This window comes from Thamnophis sirtalis, unplaced genomic scaffold (assembly GCF_051295495.1).
Source record: "Thamnophis sirtalis isolate CommonGarterSnake01/CBP01778 unplaced genomic scaffold, rThaSir2_p1.2 scaffold_8, whole genome shotgun sequence".
In the NCBI taxonomy this organism is placed as follows: Eukaryota; Metazoa; Chordata; class Lepidosauria; order Squamata; family Natricidae; genus Thamnophis; species Thamnophis sirtalis.
The window spans coordinates 14298418-14319139 of NW_028261388.1; the positions used below are offsets into that span (position 1 = coordinate 14298418).

Consider the following 20722-nt stretch of genomic DNA (forward strand, 5'->3'; position numbering starts at 1 on the left):
GCCTTTTTTTAAAAAAGAAAACACCAATGGGATGAAAAAAGAGAGTAATATTTCCAGGTGAGAAACTCTTGTCTCCAAATATTTGCCTGCATCTAAGTTGCTGATGCTTATACACTTTTAAGGCTGGCAATTATCTTTACCTTATCAAAAAGAAATGATTCTGAAAAGGTTCAAATGCTGGCATTAATAAGTGATAGCAAAGAAAATGGGGTCAAAAGGGTGTAAAAGAAATGCTCTCTTGTTTCAATCCAGGTTTTAGAGTTTATTCACATCCCATTAAGATGTGAAATCTATAATCTTCTTTTTTCTTTTCTCCTTCTTCTCTTACTGAGCAGGCCAATGAACTTGTCCCAAACAAATGTGATCTTAAAAACAATGCTTTGGATGCCTATGGAGATTCTCAGTCATCCAGGTCATAGTTGTCCCAAAGTTGCTTTTTCAAGAGGCAACTGGAGTTTCTTGTTTTTCTTTGAAGACCTTTTGCCTCTCGTCCAAGAAGCTTCTTCAGCTCTAAGCTAAGCATCTTCAAAGATAATAAGGAAGTCCAGTTGCCATTTGAAAAAGCACCCTTGGGACAATACTTTGGGTGTAATATTTAAAACTTCATTCCTACTTTTAATACTTCACATCTGTGAATGATAAGTGTAGCTCCCAAATTAGTCTAAGTGATAAATTGGAAATATATTGTAAATTAATATTTTTTTGGCATGGATGGAAATATAATTCATGGTGCGGCCTCTGTGAGAATGTGCAGACAAAAAGCCGTGTGGAGTAGAGAGAGAAAAGCATTTTCCGCATAATTTGTTGATGAGAATATTTTACTGTTGAGTGTCATGTTTTCTGACATCTATTCATAACCTCCTAAGGCTTACACACTTTTCAGTCTATCCAAATGAAACAGAAAAAAAGTAGCATTATCTGTGGACTGTTTAGAATTCTAAGAGATATTTTTTTTTGTAATTGAGGTTTGTAGAATACCCTTCTGCACATTTGTTTTTATTCATTCAACTAAAGGTCCCGATTCTCCAAATTTCTTTAGCTTGCTCAATTTTTTGTGTATTAATAGTGTAACTAGTGTAAGCAGTGTAATATTTTTCTTCTCTCTTTCATCCAGATCACTTTGAGCCTCTTTTCTTTTTTTCTTTTTTTTGTCTTTAGCTATTGATATTTGTTGTGTCTCCTATTTCATTTGATCTTCTTCACTAGATTTTTTAAATTTTTATTTTCATCATTGTAAACATATTACTTGATCATAAGCCTTTGGATAGTTCTTCCTTCTCTCATTACAACTTTCCGGTTAATCGTCTCACTTGCTTCCTATCATTATTAGTATTCCTGTTCTTCAGTTCACTCTTTGTTCATTCGGAGTTCCTCTTTCAATTCCCTGAAATGTGAATTCACATTTCTGGGGAGTGTAAAAGGAGAGGGTGTCACTTTTTTTAAAGTAGTTTATTTATATTTCTTTTTACAATATCAGATTGCTCCACTGACAGGAAAGAAAGAAAGAAAGAAAGAAAGAGAGAGAGAGAGAGAGAGAGAGAGAGAGAGAGAGAGAGAGAGAGAGAGAGAGAGAGAGAGAGAGAGAGAGAGAGAGAGAGAGAGAGAAAGGAGAGAGGGAGGAAGGAAGGAAGGAAGGAAGGAAGGAAGGAAGGAAGGAAGGAAAGAAGGAAGGAAGCCCCCACTCCCAAATAACTACTATGATGTAAATAAAAAGTCAAGTACTATACACATGAAAATTTATCATATAAATAGAACAAATTATAATCCATTTCTATTAAGGTAAATTATAAAATCCAACCATGTTTAATAAAATTGTGGTTCTTGCTTCTAAAATATAACTTTATGATTTGTTTTCTAATGTGGCAATTGAAGAGGCTTTACTAATCCACAACTCAAGTGTAATATTATCTGAAGTTTTCCAGTGTTGCACAATTATTGTTTTTGGCTGCTATAAAATAGATTATCAATTCTTTACTTTTAAGCTTTCGGTTTGGTCCTGTAAATGAATGCAATAAGCCTATATTTAGAGCACACTCAATTCTTTGATTGGTGATGATACTGATCTCTCCAAAATATTTTCCCCGAAAAAGGTATTAATCTAGCACATGACCAGCACACATGAAAGAATTATCTTTTTCTTGGATAACTTTCCAGCATTTGGAAGAAAATTTTAGATATACGAGTGCCAGCGTAATAGAAGTCTAATATCAACAATGTCTAATCTTCATTTAAACTTATACCAAAAAAATCCAGAGTAGCTTATCTACTCTTAGTTTTTCTGATCTTTATTAGAAGGTTCACCATTGCTATGAAAATCTTTTGGCCCTAAGGATTATATATTATCGCCTCAAAGATTTCATTTTAGCCAAATCATTATCCTAATAAAAAAATCCTATCAAAGGATTTTAAGGAAAAATGCCCTATTAAAAATGTGTATTTATTCTTCCAAATTTGAAGGATGTGATAGACTTCAATAATACAGCAGGTTCCCAGTAAGGAGCGAACACATTCAAGGGTAAAGCTAGGCAAGAGACCACACAGTCTGAATCATAGGAAGAAGAAGATATATATAGGATAGACATTCCCTAGAATCTCGCCGGCTATATCTGTTAGGTTAGTGTAGTATAGGTTTACTCTGGCAAGATTCTGTCTATAAGGTGTGAGCAAATAAAGAATTGAAGTTTGGTTGGCCCATGTTGAATTGTTCTCGGGGCTAACATGAAAAACCTTGTTTTAATAAAACATAATCAATCTGTTTTATTGGAAAAAAGTGTTTTGGATGAAAAAAATCATTGATGTATAACTTATTTGGCTCTGACATAGTTTCAACATGAATCAATTGTTTAGAAGAGTATTCCATAATAAATGGAATCAGGTACCCTAACTGTGCTACTTGTTAATATATTGACAATTGGACAAATTGACAAACAGCTTCCCTGTTTCTGAAGCCTATATACAATTCTTTTATTCATTCTTTTTTTTCCATTTCAAAGCAGAAGCTTTCTGTTTTATTTTATTTTATTGCCACTGGGAAGCATTTGAGAGAGTCAGAAACACATAATCTGCAAACAGATTTAAAAGTTACACCTAGTTGATGTTTCATTTTTCTTGGGGAAAAAAATCTCAAATTTTGGGTTGATCATTGCTTTGCTGCTACAATGTAGAGTAGTATAGAATTAAGCTGCCACATATAAGAAAATTAAATAATCCCTTGGATTGGATAATCATTTGTCTGAAATGGTATCAGGCCGTGATGGTGAACCCCTGGCATGAGTGCCACAGGTGGCACATGAAGCCATATTTGTCGACATGTCAGCCTTCAGCTCTAGCTCACATGTGTGTGTTGGCCAGCTGGTTTTCAGCCTTCCGGAGGGCTAGAGGAGGCCATTTTCACCCTCCCCAGGCTTCAGGAAAGCCCCCAGAGCCTTGGGAGGGCGAAAAACAGGCCCAATGGGCCAACCAGAAGTCCATTCCCAAACTTCTGGTTGAGTCATTGGGCCATTTTTTGCCCTCCCAAGGCTCCGGAGGCTTTCCTGAAACCTGGGAAGGGCAAAGACGGCCTCCCCCAGCCCTCCTCCCCAGGCTTCAGGAAAGCCTCCTGAGCCTGGGGAGGGAGAAGCCCCCCATGTTGGGGAAATTGCATGCGCGGGGGGTCATGCGCAGAAGCGCAGGTGAGTGAGCAGGCTTGCGTGTGTGATAGCACACTCATAAACAATTTTGGCATACCTTTAGAAAAAGATTAGCCATCACTGGTATAGGGTTTCCTGCCTAAGCAGGGGTTTTGACTAGAAGACCTCCAATATCCTTCCAATTCTGTTACTCTATTCTATTCTATTCTATTCTATTCTATTCTATTCTTTACTACAGTATTTACTACATAAAAATAGTAGTAAACAAGAAATTCGTCTTCTTCTTCCTTTTTTTTTTTGCTGTGCATCTTTTCCTCTTTTCCATTCACCCCTTTCTGAAAGAAAAAAACTTCCCTCTTTTATTCAGCTACTCCAGTCTCCTTGCTGATGGTTGTAGAATTTCCAAAAGATGAATATGCTCCATTCTCCTCCTGGCTGCTCCAACACCCATTTCAAGGTTTATTGCCAACTCTGCCATGCTGACACTGGGCAGAAGGCACAAATAGGAGGGGCAGATGGCAGCACAGGTGTTAGCAATTTTGCTAAATAGCCCGTACTTCCACAGGGGGTCAAACAAGTCAAGATGGCAGACACAACCATACAATCCAAGCCCTCTCCCCCTTTTACATGGGTTGTAACATAAATCAGCCGTAGGATATAAGAACACCAGCAAAACAAGCTCAATTTACTTGTCAACGGCAATAGTTTGACAATGTGGGCAATGAGCTACTTACGGTAATCTCTTTGTGCATCGTCCAATGTATGTATTGTATGAATGAATCCTGTTTGGAAAACATCTGGAAAGGCTTGGGGAAATGTAAAAAGAGCAGAAGTTTCAAGAACAGCTGGTGAGGTAGAGCCTCTTTGAAGAATTGGCAAGAAGTCTGGAAACCTGGAAAGATGCCAAGAGAAGAAATAATGGGAGAGGTGGCAGAGTGATATGCATAATTTTAAATGTTTGCACAATGAAAAGTGAAGGTGTTTATAACTATACTCTTAAAAGAACAAACGGATTTCTAAGTGAGAAATATAATTTTGGTATTAAGAAGTTGGACGTTTCCCAAGAGATATTTGGAAAATTTCAGCACCCGTGCTGTTCCTTCCACCCCATAAAGCTGAGAAACACAAATTAAGTGTTTCTTTAACTAAGAAGGAAAAAGATGAATATTAGTTAGTAGCTTTGTTTGATCATGTTAAAAAAAAAGAATAGCAGTTTTGTAGAGGCAAAGTTTCTCACGATACTTAATGATATTGTATTAATAATTCTCAAAGGCATATTCTAGTTCTAGGCTGCTTCTCTCCTTGATTAGTTTCCATCCATTGCATCTTGTCCTGCCTTCAGGTGCTTTGGAGAGTAGGTTGATCCCCTCTTCTTTGTGGTAGCCTCTTAGATTTTGAGATTTATACAACGAAGAACATTTTGTTGTTCTTTTTTTTTTGGACAACAAAGGAAACAAATGGATCATCTAACAAATCAAATTGAGCACAAAGGCACAAATGATGAGATTCAAATTATCTTACTTGTGTTGTGGCCTGTCAGTGCAGCTGGAGCAGTGTCGGACAGTGAGGATGGTGGGGAGGAGCATGGGCCAGTCCTGGAGGCTGGGGAAGGCTCAGATGAGGGCTCTCTGTTGGAGGCAGAGAGGGGGGCAAGGTCATCTGGCAGTGATCAGATGCCTGTGGAGATAGACAGCAGTGAGGCAGAGGAACAGCTAGAGCCTGTTCCCAGTGTGCGCATCCGGAGAGCTGCCAGAAGAAAAGAACAACTCAGAGATCAGGGTTAATTTGTGAGTAAAGTCACGGGTGGAAGGTGATTGGGCCCTCCCATAGGAAATATAAGAAGAGCGAAAGGGGAGTGAGCTTTGGCAGGAAACAATTTGTTCAGTCAGTCATTAGATTTGTTTCAGGAGTGTGAAGATCTGTCCATGAATCTCAGAGACTCTGTGCCCAGTCTTTCCTTGCACAGTACCTCATTTGGAAAATATTTACATGGCAGCTTTCCAAGATAGATAAGTTCTATAGTCATAAATATTCCTTTGAAAGACTGTTTGCCAGGCCTTGCTGAATGTCAAGAGAGGAATTTATATGTTTAATAAAATGGGTTTTGTCAGAACCAGGACTCTGCCTTGTCCTTTTTGGGGAAGCCTCGGTCAGAACAACACATTATGAAATATAATTCTCTCTACTCTAAAGCTGAGAACAGTGGAAGGAAAGAAAATAGAATAACCAGCAGTACAGGTGGGTGGGCTCAGATACAGTGGTGATGAGTGAAAGTCCTGTAGGACAAAATTAGGGGAAGGGTGCTGTAATCCTCTTTTCTCATCTTACAGAAGGTTTACGGGGAGAATATTTCAAAAATGTAGTGTACTGTATTTTATGCAGCCTGCTATCATCCTAAATTTTCTTCCAAAATGGAAACAGCTGAAGGCCCTTTAATATGTTCCCACTCTAACTACAGTGGGAACTGTTATCAAATTGACTCTTGAGTTGATTTGAATAAAATTGTATTGCCTTCAAATTTCACTTATTTGCAATGAATCTTGCCACCCTCCGGTCTCAAATTGCAAAATGAATGAGATCTTGGGTGATTCACTTGCTCTCCTGAATGCATTTCCATTTTATCACAGTTGTTGGCAGGGTCCATAATGCTTAATCTTCCAGCCCTCTCGTTTTGTTTGGGCCCAGTTCAGAATACCGAAGCAGGCCACACTGCAGACTGGAAGGATTGAATTCTAGCTGAGGCTGAGCCTAGTCAAGAGTCAGATTTGGAAGAAAAACAAAAAGTGAAAAAAAAGTAGAGCTTTTTACTTCTCTCTCATGTGGAACGTGTAAATTATTTACAGGTAGTCCTCAACTTACAACAGTTCATTTAGTGACCATTTGAAGTTACAATGGCCCTGAAAAAAGACTTATGACCATTCTTCACACTTACGACCATTGCAGCATCCCTGTGGTCACATGATCACAATTCAGATGCAGAAAATACAACTTCAGCAACAGAGTGGTCAACACCTGGAACTCCACTGTTACATCCTCAAATCCCCACAGCTTCAATTGATATACATATGATTTGAAATACTTAACCACTATATGGATTAATAATTAATAATGGAAAACTATTTTTGGAACTCTGGATGATTGGTGACATTATGGTCAATTGAAAATATGAATGTATATTATAAATTAATGGGAATTCTTTGTTCTAATCTCCGCTTTTTCTCCTTGGAGATAGGTGATATTATAATACTTTAAAGACTTATTGTTATTTGATAGATAATTATGAATTCAAGGAAATAAGGATTGTTACAAATGAAAGAATATTAATGATAATTTGAACGCATAATGCTCAATGACAGCGAAATATTCAGTTATGTTTAATGCAAAACCAGTGATGTTATTCTTAATCTTAAGAATTGATGCACAAAAATTTGTAACCAAATGATATGCTTGATGAAATGGAGGAAAGTAGTTGTTGTTTTTCTTGCTTTTGTTTTGTATGTGTTGTTTTGTTTTCTTTTTAAGAAAAAGAATATATATATATATATTTAGAGAGAGAGAATGGAAGCAGTTAGCTTCCTCCCATAATTGGGGCTTACTGGGGGTTGTAAAAATCATATATATATGTATATGTATATGTGTATGTGTATGTGTATGTGTATGTGTATGTGTATGTGTATGTGTATGTGTATGTGTATGTGTATGTGTATGTGTATGTGTATGTGTATGTATGTATGTATGTGTGTATATATATATATATATATATATATATATATATATATATATATATATATATATATATATATATATATATATATATATATATATATATATAATACACACACACACACACACACACACATATATATCCCACAGCTTCAACCTTAAACTGTCTACCATGGACCTCACCCCATTGCTAAGAGGTCCGTAAAGTGGAGGGTGCATAAGTGCACCAGTGTGCCTACCGTCCCTGTCCTATTGTCCCCATTTATTTGTACTCATTTCCTGTGTCCATGTCTATGTTTATACTTATACCTGTTATTTCGTATATGTTTGACAAATAAATAAATATTTGCTAGGTCCCTACTCAGTCTGCTGTTCAGATGCTGAATGTTTTTGGTGGTCTTCAAGGCTTTGTTTTCTCAGCCTAGATTCCTCTCCACCTTCCTCTTTGAATCTTTTTCAAATAGAGGATTTTCTTAGGTGGGCTGAGCCATGTGGCTACGATTGTCACACTTCCTTCAGCTTCTATATAGTCTGAAAACAACATTTCTCCTCTTCTTCCTCTTCTTGAGGATAACCTCAGAATACTAATAAGTAGCTTCCAGATTCTTAATATGTAATGCTTTGCTATTATCCTCTTGCTGAATAAATGAAATGGGGGAGGAAATAACCACACCAAGTTAAATATTCTTAGAACGTACACTTTCCCAACAGCTTGGTCATCACCATATTCATGTAAGACATAACTCACCAGTCCTAGAAAGAGACTAAAGCACTGATTATCACAGAACTGGAGAAACAAAGGCAGCTGACAGGCATATTTCACAGAAAAGCTAACTCTCTAAAGAGATAGATGAGCTACAAAGAGAATGTGCGTGAAGTTACTTGCATTCCAGATTTCTGCTTCACAGTAGCTGACATTCCCCATAAATACTCTGTATGTAGTTCCAGTTAAGGCTGCCTGGATGAAATACTGTCGTCCTTTTGTCAGTATCGGTGACTACATGATGGGTGGACCTCAGCTGAGAGTTTGATAGACAGCCATGTTTGGAGGAGGTGGGGGGAACCCACTGAATTTGACATTAAGCTACACTCAAAGTGAATTTGCAGGGTTTGACCAGAGGCAATATACCTGTCTGAATTTCCGAGGAGATTGGAATTATTTTTGTACCATTCAGAATAGGTTTACACAGACAGCGAAGTATACTTTGTTCTTGTAATAGGGTTGTACAAATCCTTAACAGGGCAGCATTTACATTTAAGTAGCAATAGGGAACAGGGAATAGGAAAGAATAAGTATAAAATTATAACAATTATAAAGTATAATAATAATAATGCCATCCCAAAAATACACCAGTTCAGATTTGAAAAGAGTCAACCACAATAACAGAAAAAGAAAGGAGGAGAGGAGAAGAGAGGAAAGGGGAGAGAAGGAAGAAAGAGGAAAGGAGAGGAAGGAGGGAAGGGATAGAAAGAGAAGGAGAGAAGGTAGGAGAAGGAAGAGAGGAGTAGGGGAGAGGCAAGGAAAGAAGGAAAGGGAAAGGAGAGGAGAGGAGGAAGGAAGTAGAGAAGGGAGGGAGGGTGAAAAGAGAAGAAAAAATAGGGTGGTGATAATACAAAATAGATTTTGTATCTATTTTGTAAGCAAAGATTTTGTAAGCAAAGCAACCCAGAATGTATATTTTAACCTTTTATATGGAGAAACAAATATGTACGTAAAAGTGATAAAGATAAATAAGAATAATGACTATGTGAATGTATACCTATAACTTTATATAAGAGATTTAAAAAAAACTTTTTATACATTCAAGTAGCAATAGCAATAGCAGTCAGACTTATATATCGCTTCACAGTGCTTTACAGCCCTCTCTGAGCAATTTACAGAGACAGTGTATTGCCCCCAACAATCTGGCTCCTCATTACATTACTAAATGTAATCTGTTCTAATCTTGATTGCAAGAAAAAAACAATTTCAGCAATAGAAATGTGTGGAACACCCTACCCGATCCTGTTGTTAGTTCCTCTAACCTCCATACTTTTTACCTTAAGCTGTCTACCGTGGACCTTACACATTTCTTAAGAGGTCCCTAAGGGGGCATGCATAAGTGCACCAGCGTGCCTACCGTCCCTGTTCTACTGTCCCATTTATATGTACTCTTTTTATGTGTTTATGCCTATGTTTTGCTTATTTTTATCCATTTATTTGTGCCATTTTTTCATGCCTTTTTCCTACTTGTTTCCCTGCACTTGTTGACAAATTAAAATAAGTAAGTAAAAATAAAATAAATAAACTTTATTTACCTCGGAAGATTGAATCAACTTTGAGCCAGCCAGGATCAAACTCATGGATGTGGGCAGAGTTAGCCTGCAATACTGCATTCTAACCACTGCGCCACCAAGGCTTTTGATGTACCTCTGCAGAAGGCATACTGCTTTCTTTCTATAATCAGCTGAATGTCTGCACTGCTTCAGTTCATAGGACTGCTAGCTCGTCCAATTTATCTTAGCCAATTTACTAAGCCTCATCAAAGGGGTGGGAATGTAGGTTGATGCAAATGTGTGGTAAATGTATATAGATTTGCAGCTATCCTCTGGGAAAATATGAATCATTAAGAGGGCTAGAAAGGAATGAGCTCTTAAGAAGGGACTTGGACAGGAAATTACAGGGTCCAATGACAGAAGGGAGATGTTGTGTTCTCTCGACGCAGCCGGCAGGCGGGGCCAGAGCTGATGGCTCCTGATTGGCCCGGGCGCACCTGCTGGCTGGCGGGACAATCACTAGCCGCCAATTGGCTAGCCGCCTGACAGCTGTCAAGTATAAATAGCTGTCAGGCCGCCCGCGTGCTGTCCGTGTTCTGAACTTGTTAGTTGCTGTTGCCTGTTAATAAAGACGTTGACTTTTTACCTCACGCCTCGTACATTAAACTGGCGACGAGGAGGCAACTCAGAATAACTCCATCTTCATGTTGCTTCTAAGATGGGGTAAAGAGCAGCAGTGCAAGTGAGAATTAGAGAGAAAGAGACTGAGCAGAGAGGAACTTGGAGGGAGAGAGAAAGAGCAAGAGAGAGAGGATTTATCATTTGTGCATTATTTCAACAGGTTGGGTTTTTAATGAAGGAACCCTACGGCTGTTAACCACTACCCACACGGGGGCTGAGGATCTCTGAAGCCACGCCATGCCATCATCATGGAAATTCCTCGTGCTTCTGTCACTCGCTACCTACCTGTCAGGTAAGGCAACACTCTTAAACTGCTGTTTTAAGCACATGGCTAAGAGATAATAGAAAGCATGAAAAAGCTGGAAAGTGTTGAAATAAATAGAGATTCAGCTAATACTGTATATGAGTGGAACACAGAATTTGAAATGAGCTGTACAAGGGCTCAATCCAACTTTGCCATTTTTCTCAGGTGCTAGTGTGGAATAGCGCGGGTGCTAGGTAGAATAAACCGCAGCTTGTCTGTCAAGATAATATTTCATCCTGATTGGTGGCCTAGTGAGGTGGAGCTATCAAAGGGCCAATAAAAGTGAAGGCAAACCAGCCTATCCTATTCTGAAATGAGAAGTCTAATTCAAGGGTATACTCCACATGGCAGTGATTAGGTTCTCGTACACTTTTATGTTTCTTCTCATTTCTCAGCACCCAATCTCTCAATTTTTACACTAAAAGTACATCTCATTTCAAAATCCTACAGCTGCTCTCAGACAGATTTTCACGCGGGGGCAGGCTTCAAAAATTTCAACAACGGGTTCTCTGCCCAGTTGCTGGGTGGGTGTGGCCATGGTGGGTGTGGTCTAGTCAGCCTTCTGCGCCACAGTGGAGGGGAGGACGTCTTCACCTCCCCCAGGCTTTGGAAGCTTTCTTTGAGGCTCTGGGAGGGTGAAAACTGCCTCCTCCAAGCTCCGCCCTTCCAGAATTTCTGGGAGGCCTGTTTTTCCCCCTCCCCAAGCCTCTGGATGGACCCTGCACTTACACACATCCAAAATGGGTCATGTAGAGACTCCTGGAAGGAGAGGGGTGGTATTGGAGTGACGGGGCGGGGTGGGAGTGACAGGGTGGGATGGGTGGGGCCAGCCAGAGGTGGGATTTGGATGGTCTCCAAACCAGCCATAACATTAGCTACAGGTTCCCCCGAACCCAGGAAAACCTGTAGCAGCCCACCCCTGATGTCACCTTTTAAAAAATCCACGAGGTTCATAATTTCTATACATGTCTGCTTCTCCCTTTCTAGCAAGAAAATGGCATAAACTTTGACTTTGAAGTCCCCAAAAGTCTATTTTCACTTGTATATTTCCTTACCATATGCAGCCATTGATGCAATAGTCCTATTTTCAGTTTGCTCAAGCATGGCCCAGCACTAATATAATATGATGCCATTTCTTTTTATGTTTGGAGATTTCTTTTTAATGAACTTTTCTCGCAGAGAACAACAGAGATTAGCAGAGGGATCCATTCTGCATTACCATCTGCACCAAAGCAACATCTGTTGTGGTAGTTTGAAGCATTTCAGGGTAAAAAAAACACTAGCCAAAATAATAGACCCTTCAAGTTTTCCAATATTTAAGTTTTTGTACTATGAAACCCAGAGGCTCAGTGGCTAAAATCCTAAGCTTGTCGATCAGAAAGGTTGGCAGTTTAGCGACCCAATGGAACGATCTCCCCGTGGAGATTCGTACCCTCACCACCCTCCAGACCTTCCGCACAGCCCTCAGAAACTGGCCGTCAGACCTGGGGCTAAAGATTGTAACCCGCCCGAATGGTATGAATGTTGTGTTTTAATTATGTATTGTCTTATATGTAAAAAGTCTGTTTTCCCCCCTTTCCTTTGGATTGTGAGCCGCCCTGAGTCCCCCCACGGAAAAGGGCGGCATATAAATAAACCTTCAAATAAAAAAAATCAAATCAAATCAAATCCCTAGCGCCACATAATGGAGTGAGCTTCCATTACTTGTCCCAGCTTCTGCAACCTAGCAGTTCAAAAGCATGTAAAAATGCAAGTAGAAAAAATAGGGACCACCTTTGGTGGGAAGGTAACAGCGTTCCATGTGCCTTCGGTGTTTAGTCATGCAGGCCACATAACCATGGAGTCCTCTTTGGACAGCGCTGGCTCTTCGGCTTTGAAATAGAGATGCACACCGCCCCATAGAGTCAGGAACGATTAGCACATATGTGCATGAGGAACCTTTACCTTTATTCTATGAGAAAAATATATATATATTTATGTAGCTGCCATAAGCCAAAGACATTGACCTGCTAAATGTTTCAGACAGAAAATGTGTTGTGGACCACATGGGAATATATGCTTAGCACCTGTGTGTGGCTTCTGAAAACAAATACATATGTGTTTTCGCACTATTTAATAATTCTATTTCTATATGCTTGCAATTTGGCAGTTCAAATCTCACCAGGCTCAAGGTTGACTCAGCCTTCCATCCTTCCGAGGTGGGTAAAATGAGGACCCAGATTGTTGGGGGCAATAGGCTGACTCTATAAACCGCTTAGAGAGGACTGTAAAGCACTGTAAAGTGGCATATAAGTCTAAGTGCTAGCGCTATTTAATAATTAAATATAATTATTAAGAAGGATGCACATTGCTTTGGATTCAAAGATAAAATGGTGTTTTGGATAAGGAACATTCATAAAGGAGCTATGTTTTTTTTCCGTAGATTGTGCAGGTGGCCAATTATTTAATAAAATTCTGTTTAATAGAATTAAATACAATTCCAATGTACTTAGAATGAATTAACTCTAATCTATTTAGAATGAATCTATTTAGATTAATCTATTTACAATTCTAATCCTAATCTCTATTTTACATGCTTAATGTGATACAATTTAGATAATTTATTCTCTTAATTCATTAATACAAATATTTTATTTGGAAATATTTGGTGACAGACCATTTTGTTGCTATTATGAGGGATGGTGTGTCCCTATACACAATGTAGTTTCTGAACCTTTTGAAGATTTATAGTCACTTAACTCTGGAAAGTTTTGGTTTTGTGATAGATGCCACTTCTATGGAATGACACATGAAGTGTACCTTATGCCTTTGGACCAAAATAATTTTCAATACCTGTGTTGCCTGCCAAGGATTTTTCACTTTATTTTTGCGTTCACATTTGTTTTTATTTTGTTTACTGAGACTTAAACTTTGTTTACTGCTTTTACATTTGTTTACTGGTTTTCTGGGACATTTGCTGATTTGGTTCCCTACTGATATTTCAATCTTTCTTGAGATTTTGATGCAGGATGAGATATAAAAACTACGAATGCATTTGTCAGGATCTAAAGGGTGCCATTGCAAGATCTCAGAGGTGTCAATAGGATATTTGGATTCTTTTTATATATAAATGGCAGAGCTGCTGTCCATCTTACAATTCTCAACCTTGAAATCCATCATTTTAAACTCGCTTTCTGCCATTGAAATAGTACTAATTCTTTCGGACCAAAAGTTCTTTGAAACGTTTATGAAGTTTGGGCTACATATGTTCTACGGCCTAATGCTGGGAAAGATTGAGGGCAAAAGAAGAAGGGGACGACAGAGAATGAGATGGCTGGATGGAGTCATTGAAGCAGTAGGTGTGAGCTTAAATGGACTCCAGAGGATGGTAGAGGACAGGAAGGCCTGGAGGAATGTTGTCCATGGGGTTGTGATGGGTCGGAGACGACTTCGCAACTAACAACAACAATGTTCTTAGGCAGCGGTGTCAAACTCAATTTCATTGAGGGCTGCATCAGGGTTGTGTTTGATCTCGGGGGGTGGGGGTGGCCAGTTTAACATCACTGATGTCGGCGCCTGTGGTGGACCGAGTGCTCTGCCAGTGAAAACAGGCTCCCAAGCTCTATTTTCAGCTGTGACGGCCTCCTGCAACTCTCTGCCAATGAAAGCTCCGTTTTCACTTACAGAGAGTTGCAGGAGGCTGTTGTAGCCCAAAACAGAGTTTAGGAGCCCATTTTTGCTGGAAGAGGCACTGCGGACTATTATTTATTTTTATTATTTTATTAATAAGATTTATAGGCCGCCCAATCCCGAGGACTCCGGGCGGCTTAAAAAAAAAGGGAAAAAAGGAATAATAAAAAAATAAAAAGACAGATTTAAACTCACCACACATACATTCGTTCTGATCGGGGCTGGACCTCAACAATGAGGTCAACAGCCCCAGACCTGCCAGAATAGCCAGGTTTTAACAGCTTTTCTGAAGGCCATGAGAGTGGGTAAGGTCCGGATTTCTGGGGGTTGCTCATTCCAAAGGGTCGGAGCAGCCACAGAGAAGGCTCTCCTCTGGGGAGCCGCCAGCCGACATTGTCTGGCTGACGGCATCTGATGGAGGCCCACCCTGTGGGATCTCACTGGCCGTTGGGAGGTATGTGGCAGTAGGTGGTCTCGCTGGTATGCTGGCCCTAAGCCATGTAGGGCTTCAAAGGTAATAACCAACACCTTGAATTGAGTCCGGAGACCAATAGGTAGCCAGTGCAGCTTGTGGAGGATATGTGTAACGTGGGTGTACCTTGATACACCCAGTATCGCTCGCGTGGCTGCATTCTGGACTAGTTGCAGTCTCTGAACACTTTTCAAGGGTAGCCCCATGTAGAGCGCTAGTCCTTCACTGTTTTCAGGATGGCCCTGCGGGCTAGATCTAAGCACTCTGCAGTTGGATGCAGCCCACGATCCTTGAGTTTGACATCCCTGTTCTATGGGATTTTTTGTTTCAGCTCCTTCCTTTCAAAAAAATATATGTATATTATCTACTAGTAATAATTTTGCTAGGGAATATATTGTCTTGCACGTTGGGTTGGCTTTGTGTGGCTAGCATTATCAACAAATGATGCTATGCTTGAATGTAATCATTTAATCTGACCTTAAAGAACCTCCTGCCATCTAAGAGGTTTTTACTGAAATTGATTTTTCACCTGACAGATCACCAGGTATTTCATCAGACTGCTCCGCAGATTAAAAACAAACACACACTTATTATTTCCCCTTTCAAAGCCTGATGCCAGATTAGCTCATTGGGTTTGATTCAGAAACAGTCCAGACTAAATGTACGCCCTGAAATAATTTTAAATCATTTTGATTAGTTCCGATTTGCTTTAAATATACAGGATTACACTTTTGAAAGTCAACAGCTAAACCATATGCCCACCATACATTAAGGGCAACACTTGGATGTATGTGGGTGTTGTTTCACCTGACATTAAATGATCCTGCATTAAAACTTGTTAAAATATTCATGACTGGGAGAGACATGGGAACAAGGTCAGCCAATGAATAGGCCTAGCAACTAAGTCAGGCAATGGGAACTTAAACAGACCTAAGTTTGTGCAGAGAATTGAAACAGAAACTTAAGCAGTCTGCTGCTCTGAGAAGTAAACAAGCAGTCTGTCTGGGCTTGTCTGCTGAAATGAAACTAGCTGCTTGTGTTTGCCTGTAACTCTCCTGCCTTGTGTTTACTTGGAAGAACCACCTGTTGGTATTGTACATTTATTCATCTATTCTTATGCATATAAAGAAGTTAATGAACCCAGTTGAATCAGTTATCTGTGTGTGCTTTCTGGATTTGAATTTATGCAACAAACTCTGACAAAAGTTGTCTCAAAACAGTTGGCAACTTCATTACTTAGAAAAAGGCTCAGCTGTACAGGCAGAATTTATACCAACTTAATTTTTTTTGGCTAATTCAAAAATTAGAGGAACATATTATTAGGGACAAAAAGAAGAGTCTTAAATCTACGATCTGCTTCTGCCAGACCAAACCATAAAGAATTAAGCCAGCTTGCATTTGCATATTTTCATTATTTACAGAATTCTTTTTTATTTGATGCACCGGAACATTCAAAGTCAAGTCAGAGTCGGCTGCGATATGAATATATAGATCGCTCAAATTCAAAGCTGTTCAGTTCCCCAAGAATGTCAAGATAAGCTGTAATTGTAACCATGACATTTGATCTCATTATTCTGTAATTCTGCCTGAGCTAGTCAACTGTCTCACTGAAGCTGGGAAAGGTTTTGTCTATATAGCTTGATGTTCCCCAGGTCCGTTAAGTCAGGCACTTTTAGCATTTTAGCTTCAGGTATATTTCATTGCAATTCTTTTAGGCAGGAGTGCAGTGAATGTAGGCATTTGCTCCTAATAATGTTTAGAGAGGGCACTTAAATATTAACGGTATAAGAATATGGGAAGAAAGAGGAAAAAATGCACTCAACCTACAGAAAGCCTTGCTTTCTCTCCTTCACTATTTACAACTTGTTTGTACTACTCCAGTGACGGCTAACCTTTTTATCATCGGGTGCCAAAAGTGGGGGGAACATGGGGGGTCATGTGCATGCGTGCACACACCCATAATTCTATGCACCCTCCCCTCGCGCATGCGCGTGCTCTCCCCTGCGCTCCCCCCACTTTTTTCTGATGGCACGGGGGACCCATATTTTGCCCTCCCCAGGCTATAGAACCTTTCTAAGAGCCTGGGGAAGGTGAAAAAGCCCCCTCCCGAAGCCCTCTGGAGGTCGAAAATGGCCCATTTGTCAACTTCCGGTCAGACCAGAAACTCTGTTTTTCGCTCTCCCCAGGCTCCAGAGCCTTTCTAGGAGCATGGGGAGGGTGAAAACAGCCTTCCCCACACCCATGGAGGCCCACCGGAGGCCAAAAACAGCCTGTTTCCTGACTTCTGGTGGGCCAGAAGGCCCTAAAATCGGAGCTGAGCTCATGTGCACACCGATATGGCTGCCATAGGTTCACCATCATGGTTCCAAGATGATTATGATAGTTGATATCATCATCATCATCATCATCATCATCATCATCATTATCATCATTTTACTCATTATCTATCTACTGCAGGATGAAGGCCTCTTCCACATGTTTCCAACTAATATGGTCTTAAGCTTTCTTTTGCCAATTGGGCCCACAATACCTGCTGATGTCATAGATGCATTTTGTTTTAGGTCTCTTGAGTGGACACTTTTTATCAAGTGGGATCATCAATTTATTATTTACAACAATTTATTATTACAGTCTTAGACCAGAGACCAGAACAAATAAAAGCACTCAGTATGTATACACTTAAAATTTCTAGTATAAAATAATAAATAACAACTAAAATCTATAATAAAATCCAGTGTCAATTATACATGGTCTGACTATAAGATAGTTGTAATCCCTAAACCGAGTGGCCCATTGTAGGTTCAACGCTAAAAGGGAATTGACTAAGCAGTGCAAAGGGTTTGCCACAATGGTTATATAAGATCGCTATGGTGGAGAAGACATCTGTTTGTGATGAATCCATAGTGCGGCTGCGCAGAATCTAGCCACCTATGCGGTACTTATAGACTGTTCATCCTTAAGCAGCCACTGGAGATAGGTAGTGTCATAACAGCCAGGATACCTAGGAATTATTGGCAGAATATGTTTTTTTCCAAGTGGGATCCATTCTATGACTGCCTAGGTCCACCTGCAATCAGTTCTTGCTATATGACCAACCCATTTCCATTCTTTTACTCTCTTGGTGATATCGAAACTTTGGTTTGTTTTCTAATCCATGTGCACATCTTCCTATCTTGTCTTGTAATGCCAAGCTACCGTCATCATCTCATGATGGTATGCATGATTATTTTTAGATTTTTTAAAATGATTCAACATTTAAAGGAAGGGACAATGTAAATGTAAGGCTAATTCCATTTCTTTCTCATACACTCAACACAGGTGCACAAACATGTTTCTCAAATGTCTACTTAAATGGGGGTGGGAGACTTCAACCAGCAAAATATTTTTGAAGAATTATATTTTAATTATATGTCACTAGCGTTAATCTGCCATTGCCTGGGTATTTATTTATAGGGGGAAAATGTCCGGACCAAACATAATTTCCAATGTTGGATTTTCCCCCTTACCAGAGGGAGCCCCCTGGTGGAGTAGTGTGAAGCCATTACCAATGCAACTCTACTGCCCTGTACAGTAGAAGTCATTTCATGACAGTACAATAGAATCTATTTTAAGGCACAACAGGCTGTATCTTAACAGAACACACACACTGAGGTTTTTTAAGGGTATCTTACCCACCACAATATTTGTTTCCAGAGAATAAGTCATCTGTGTACCAGGTTTGGTTGAAATTGCTTGAGGCGTTCCAGTTATGCTGGAACACACACACACACACACACACACACACACACACACACACACACACGTATATATATATATATAGTCTTTTCCTGTGTAAGATTGAGATTATCTTGGCAACGTTTCGCCGAGGTCTCACTCGCCATCTTCAGGCTGGTGTTTTTGGCTTCGTGCTTGTGCGAACATACCTACACCTGTGAAAATCTATGAAAACAAATACACACACACACACATGCAAACATACATACTATATATATAGGATACTATTCATTTTTCCTCTCCAGTGTATCATGTTATAATATTTCCTTATTTTTTTAAAAAAAAATACTACACAGTATTTCATATCTCATTCTCAATGGGGTGACTAAGTTAAGCTCCTTTTAAAAATGTGATGCTGTGAAAATTAATGAGTGAATTTATATTCTTAAGATGCAATCCACCCTTCAAAAAAAAATTGGAGCATCTGTGAAAGTAGCATGTTTTTACCACTGTTGTACACAGTCAGGTTTTAGTTTAAAGTGACAGGTGATATACAAGTCAAGAGCACTAATAAGAGAAAATTAATGGGTGTTTCTTCCTCTTGCTGCTGTTTATTTCACTCATGGCTTTTAACACAAAGGAACATTTCCTTCAATCCAAGAAGCTGCATCTACAGACATCTGTTATGCAGCTCCCATCCCCAGTTGGTGGCTTTAAATTGGAAACAGCAGGGCTTCAGGAACAGTTGGTCTCAAACTATTTTATAGACCAGAATCAAAGTTGCCCTTAAGAGATGAACATATGTAGGATTGATGGAACTTCCAGCACCCTTCTGCCCCCCTGACCTGCAGCTGTGGGTGTGGGAGAAATAATTTTGACCCTCTTATTTGATCCTTTCCTCTCCATCTGTCACTTTGGTGGCTTGGAGATGGACTGATGAGAAGATCTCAGAGTCCTTTCCAAAAGCTGATCAATACACAGTATTCATTTTCATAGTGATACTAACCACTGTACAGTAAAAAGAAATAGATACCATATTTTTCAGAGTATAAGACGCACCTTTTTTCCTCAAATCAGTTGTGCCATATGATTGAGATGAGCTAGATGGGCCAGCTGATCATTGGAACTACCGGTCTGCCCGAACCGGTCCAAACTGGCTGAATACCACCTCTGAATAAGGAGCAAACCCCACAATCACAAATACTGATGATGTCACCTAGTTGGGCAAGAAAACATTGTAAGCAAACAGTTCTATCCTGAGCTATATGTATTCTCTTCCATTAGTATTTGTCACCTCAAGGCTCGATTATTGCAACACGCTCTACATGGGGCTGCCCTTGAAGAGTGTTCAGAGACTATAGTTGGTCCAGAATGCAGCCGCGCGAGCGATATCGGGTGTACCTCGTTACACCCATGTTACACCTATCCTCCACGAGCTGCACTGGCTCCCTATTGGTCTCCGGACGCGCTACAAGGTGCTGGTACCTTTAAAGCCCTACATGGCCTTGGACCTGGATATCTGAGAGACCGCCTCCTGCTACATACCTCCCAACGGCCGATAAGAACTCACAGACTGGGCCTCCTCCGGGTGCCGTCGACCGGACAATGCTGGCTGGCGGCCCCTCTGGGGAAAGCCTTCTCTGTAGCTGCTCCGGTGCTGTGGAACGATCTACCCGCAGAGATCCATACCCTTCCCACTCTCACGACCTTCCAAAAAGCCATCAAAACCTGGCTGTTCTGGCAGGCCTGGGGCTGTTGACCCATGAATGAGGTCCAGCCCCCAGCTAAGTCGAGTGTATGGTGTGTTCTTTTTAAATTGTTCCTGTCTTTCCCATATTTTTTATTTTGTTTTATCTTGTATTTGTAAGCCGCCTGGAGTCCTACGGGATTGGGCGGCATATAAGATTATTAAATTACGAATTATTACGAATTATTGCCATATTGAATGGATGACATTTGTTCTAATTCACATATTATTTTAGGAAAGGACAGATTTGGTTGATTGATTGGTTTGTCCCAGAATCTACAAATAGCAGTGTTCCCAAGTATTTATTTATAAAGCAGGAGACATAACAGTTTGGGAACTGAATAGTGAAAATGCAGAAGGGGTATGTGCTTTCTTTCGCCTCTGTTTTAACAGATTCTCATCCGTTGCTCTTTTCCCATTTCTCATGTGGTATTAGTTCACAAAATGGCCAGTGCATGTCATCGAACAGAGAAAATCTAGACTATTCCACAATAAACAAAATCTCATTTGCCCTCTGACCCCTGCCT

The 20722-nt window shown here is 39.9% G+C and overlaps 1 protein-coding gene across 1 annotated transcript in view; it reads left to right on the top strand.

The window, feature by feature from the left end:
- CNTN5 (contactin 5) overlaps nucleotides 1-20722 on the top strand; it is a 624505-nt gene that overhangs the window by 217960 nt on the left and 385823 nt on the right. The window contains exon 3 of the mRNA XM_087721123.1: nucleotides 10450-10581. Within this exon, the coding sequence (XP_087577249.1) occupies nucleotides 10527-10581 (55 nt within the window). The 5' untranslated portion in view covers nucleotides 10450-10526. The remainder of the gene's footprint in view (nucleotides 1-10449; nucleotides 10582-20722) is intronic.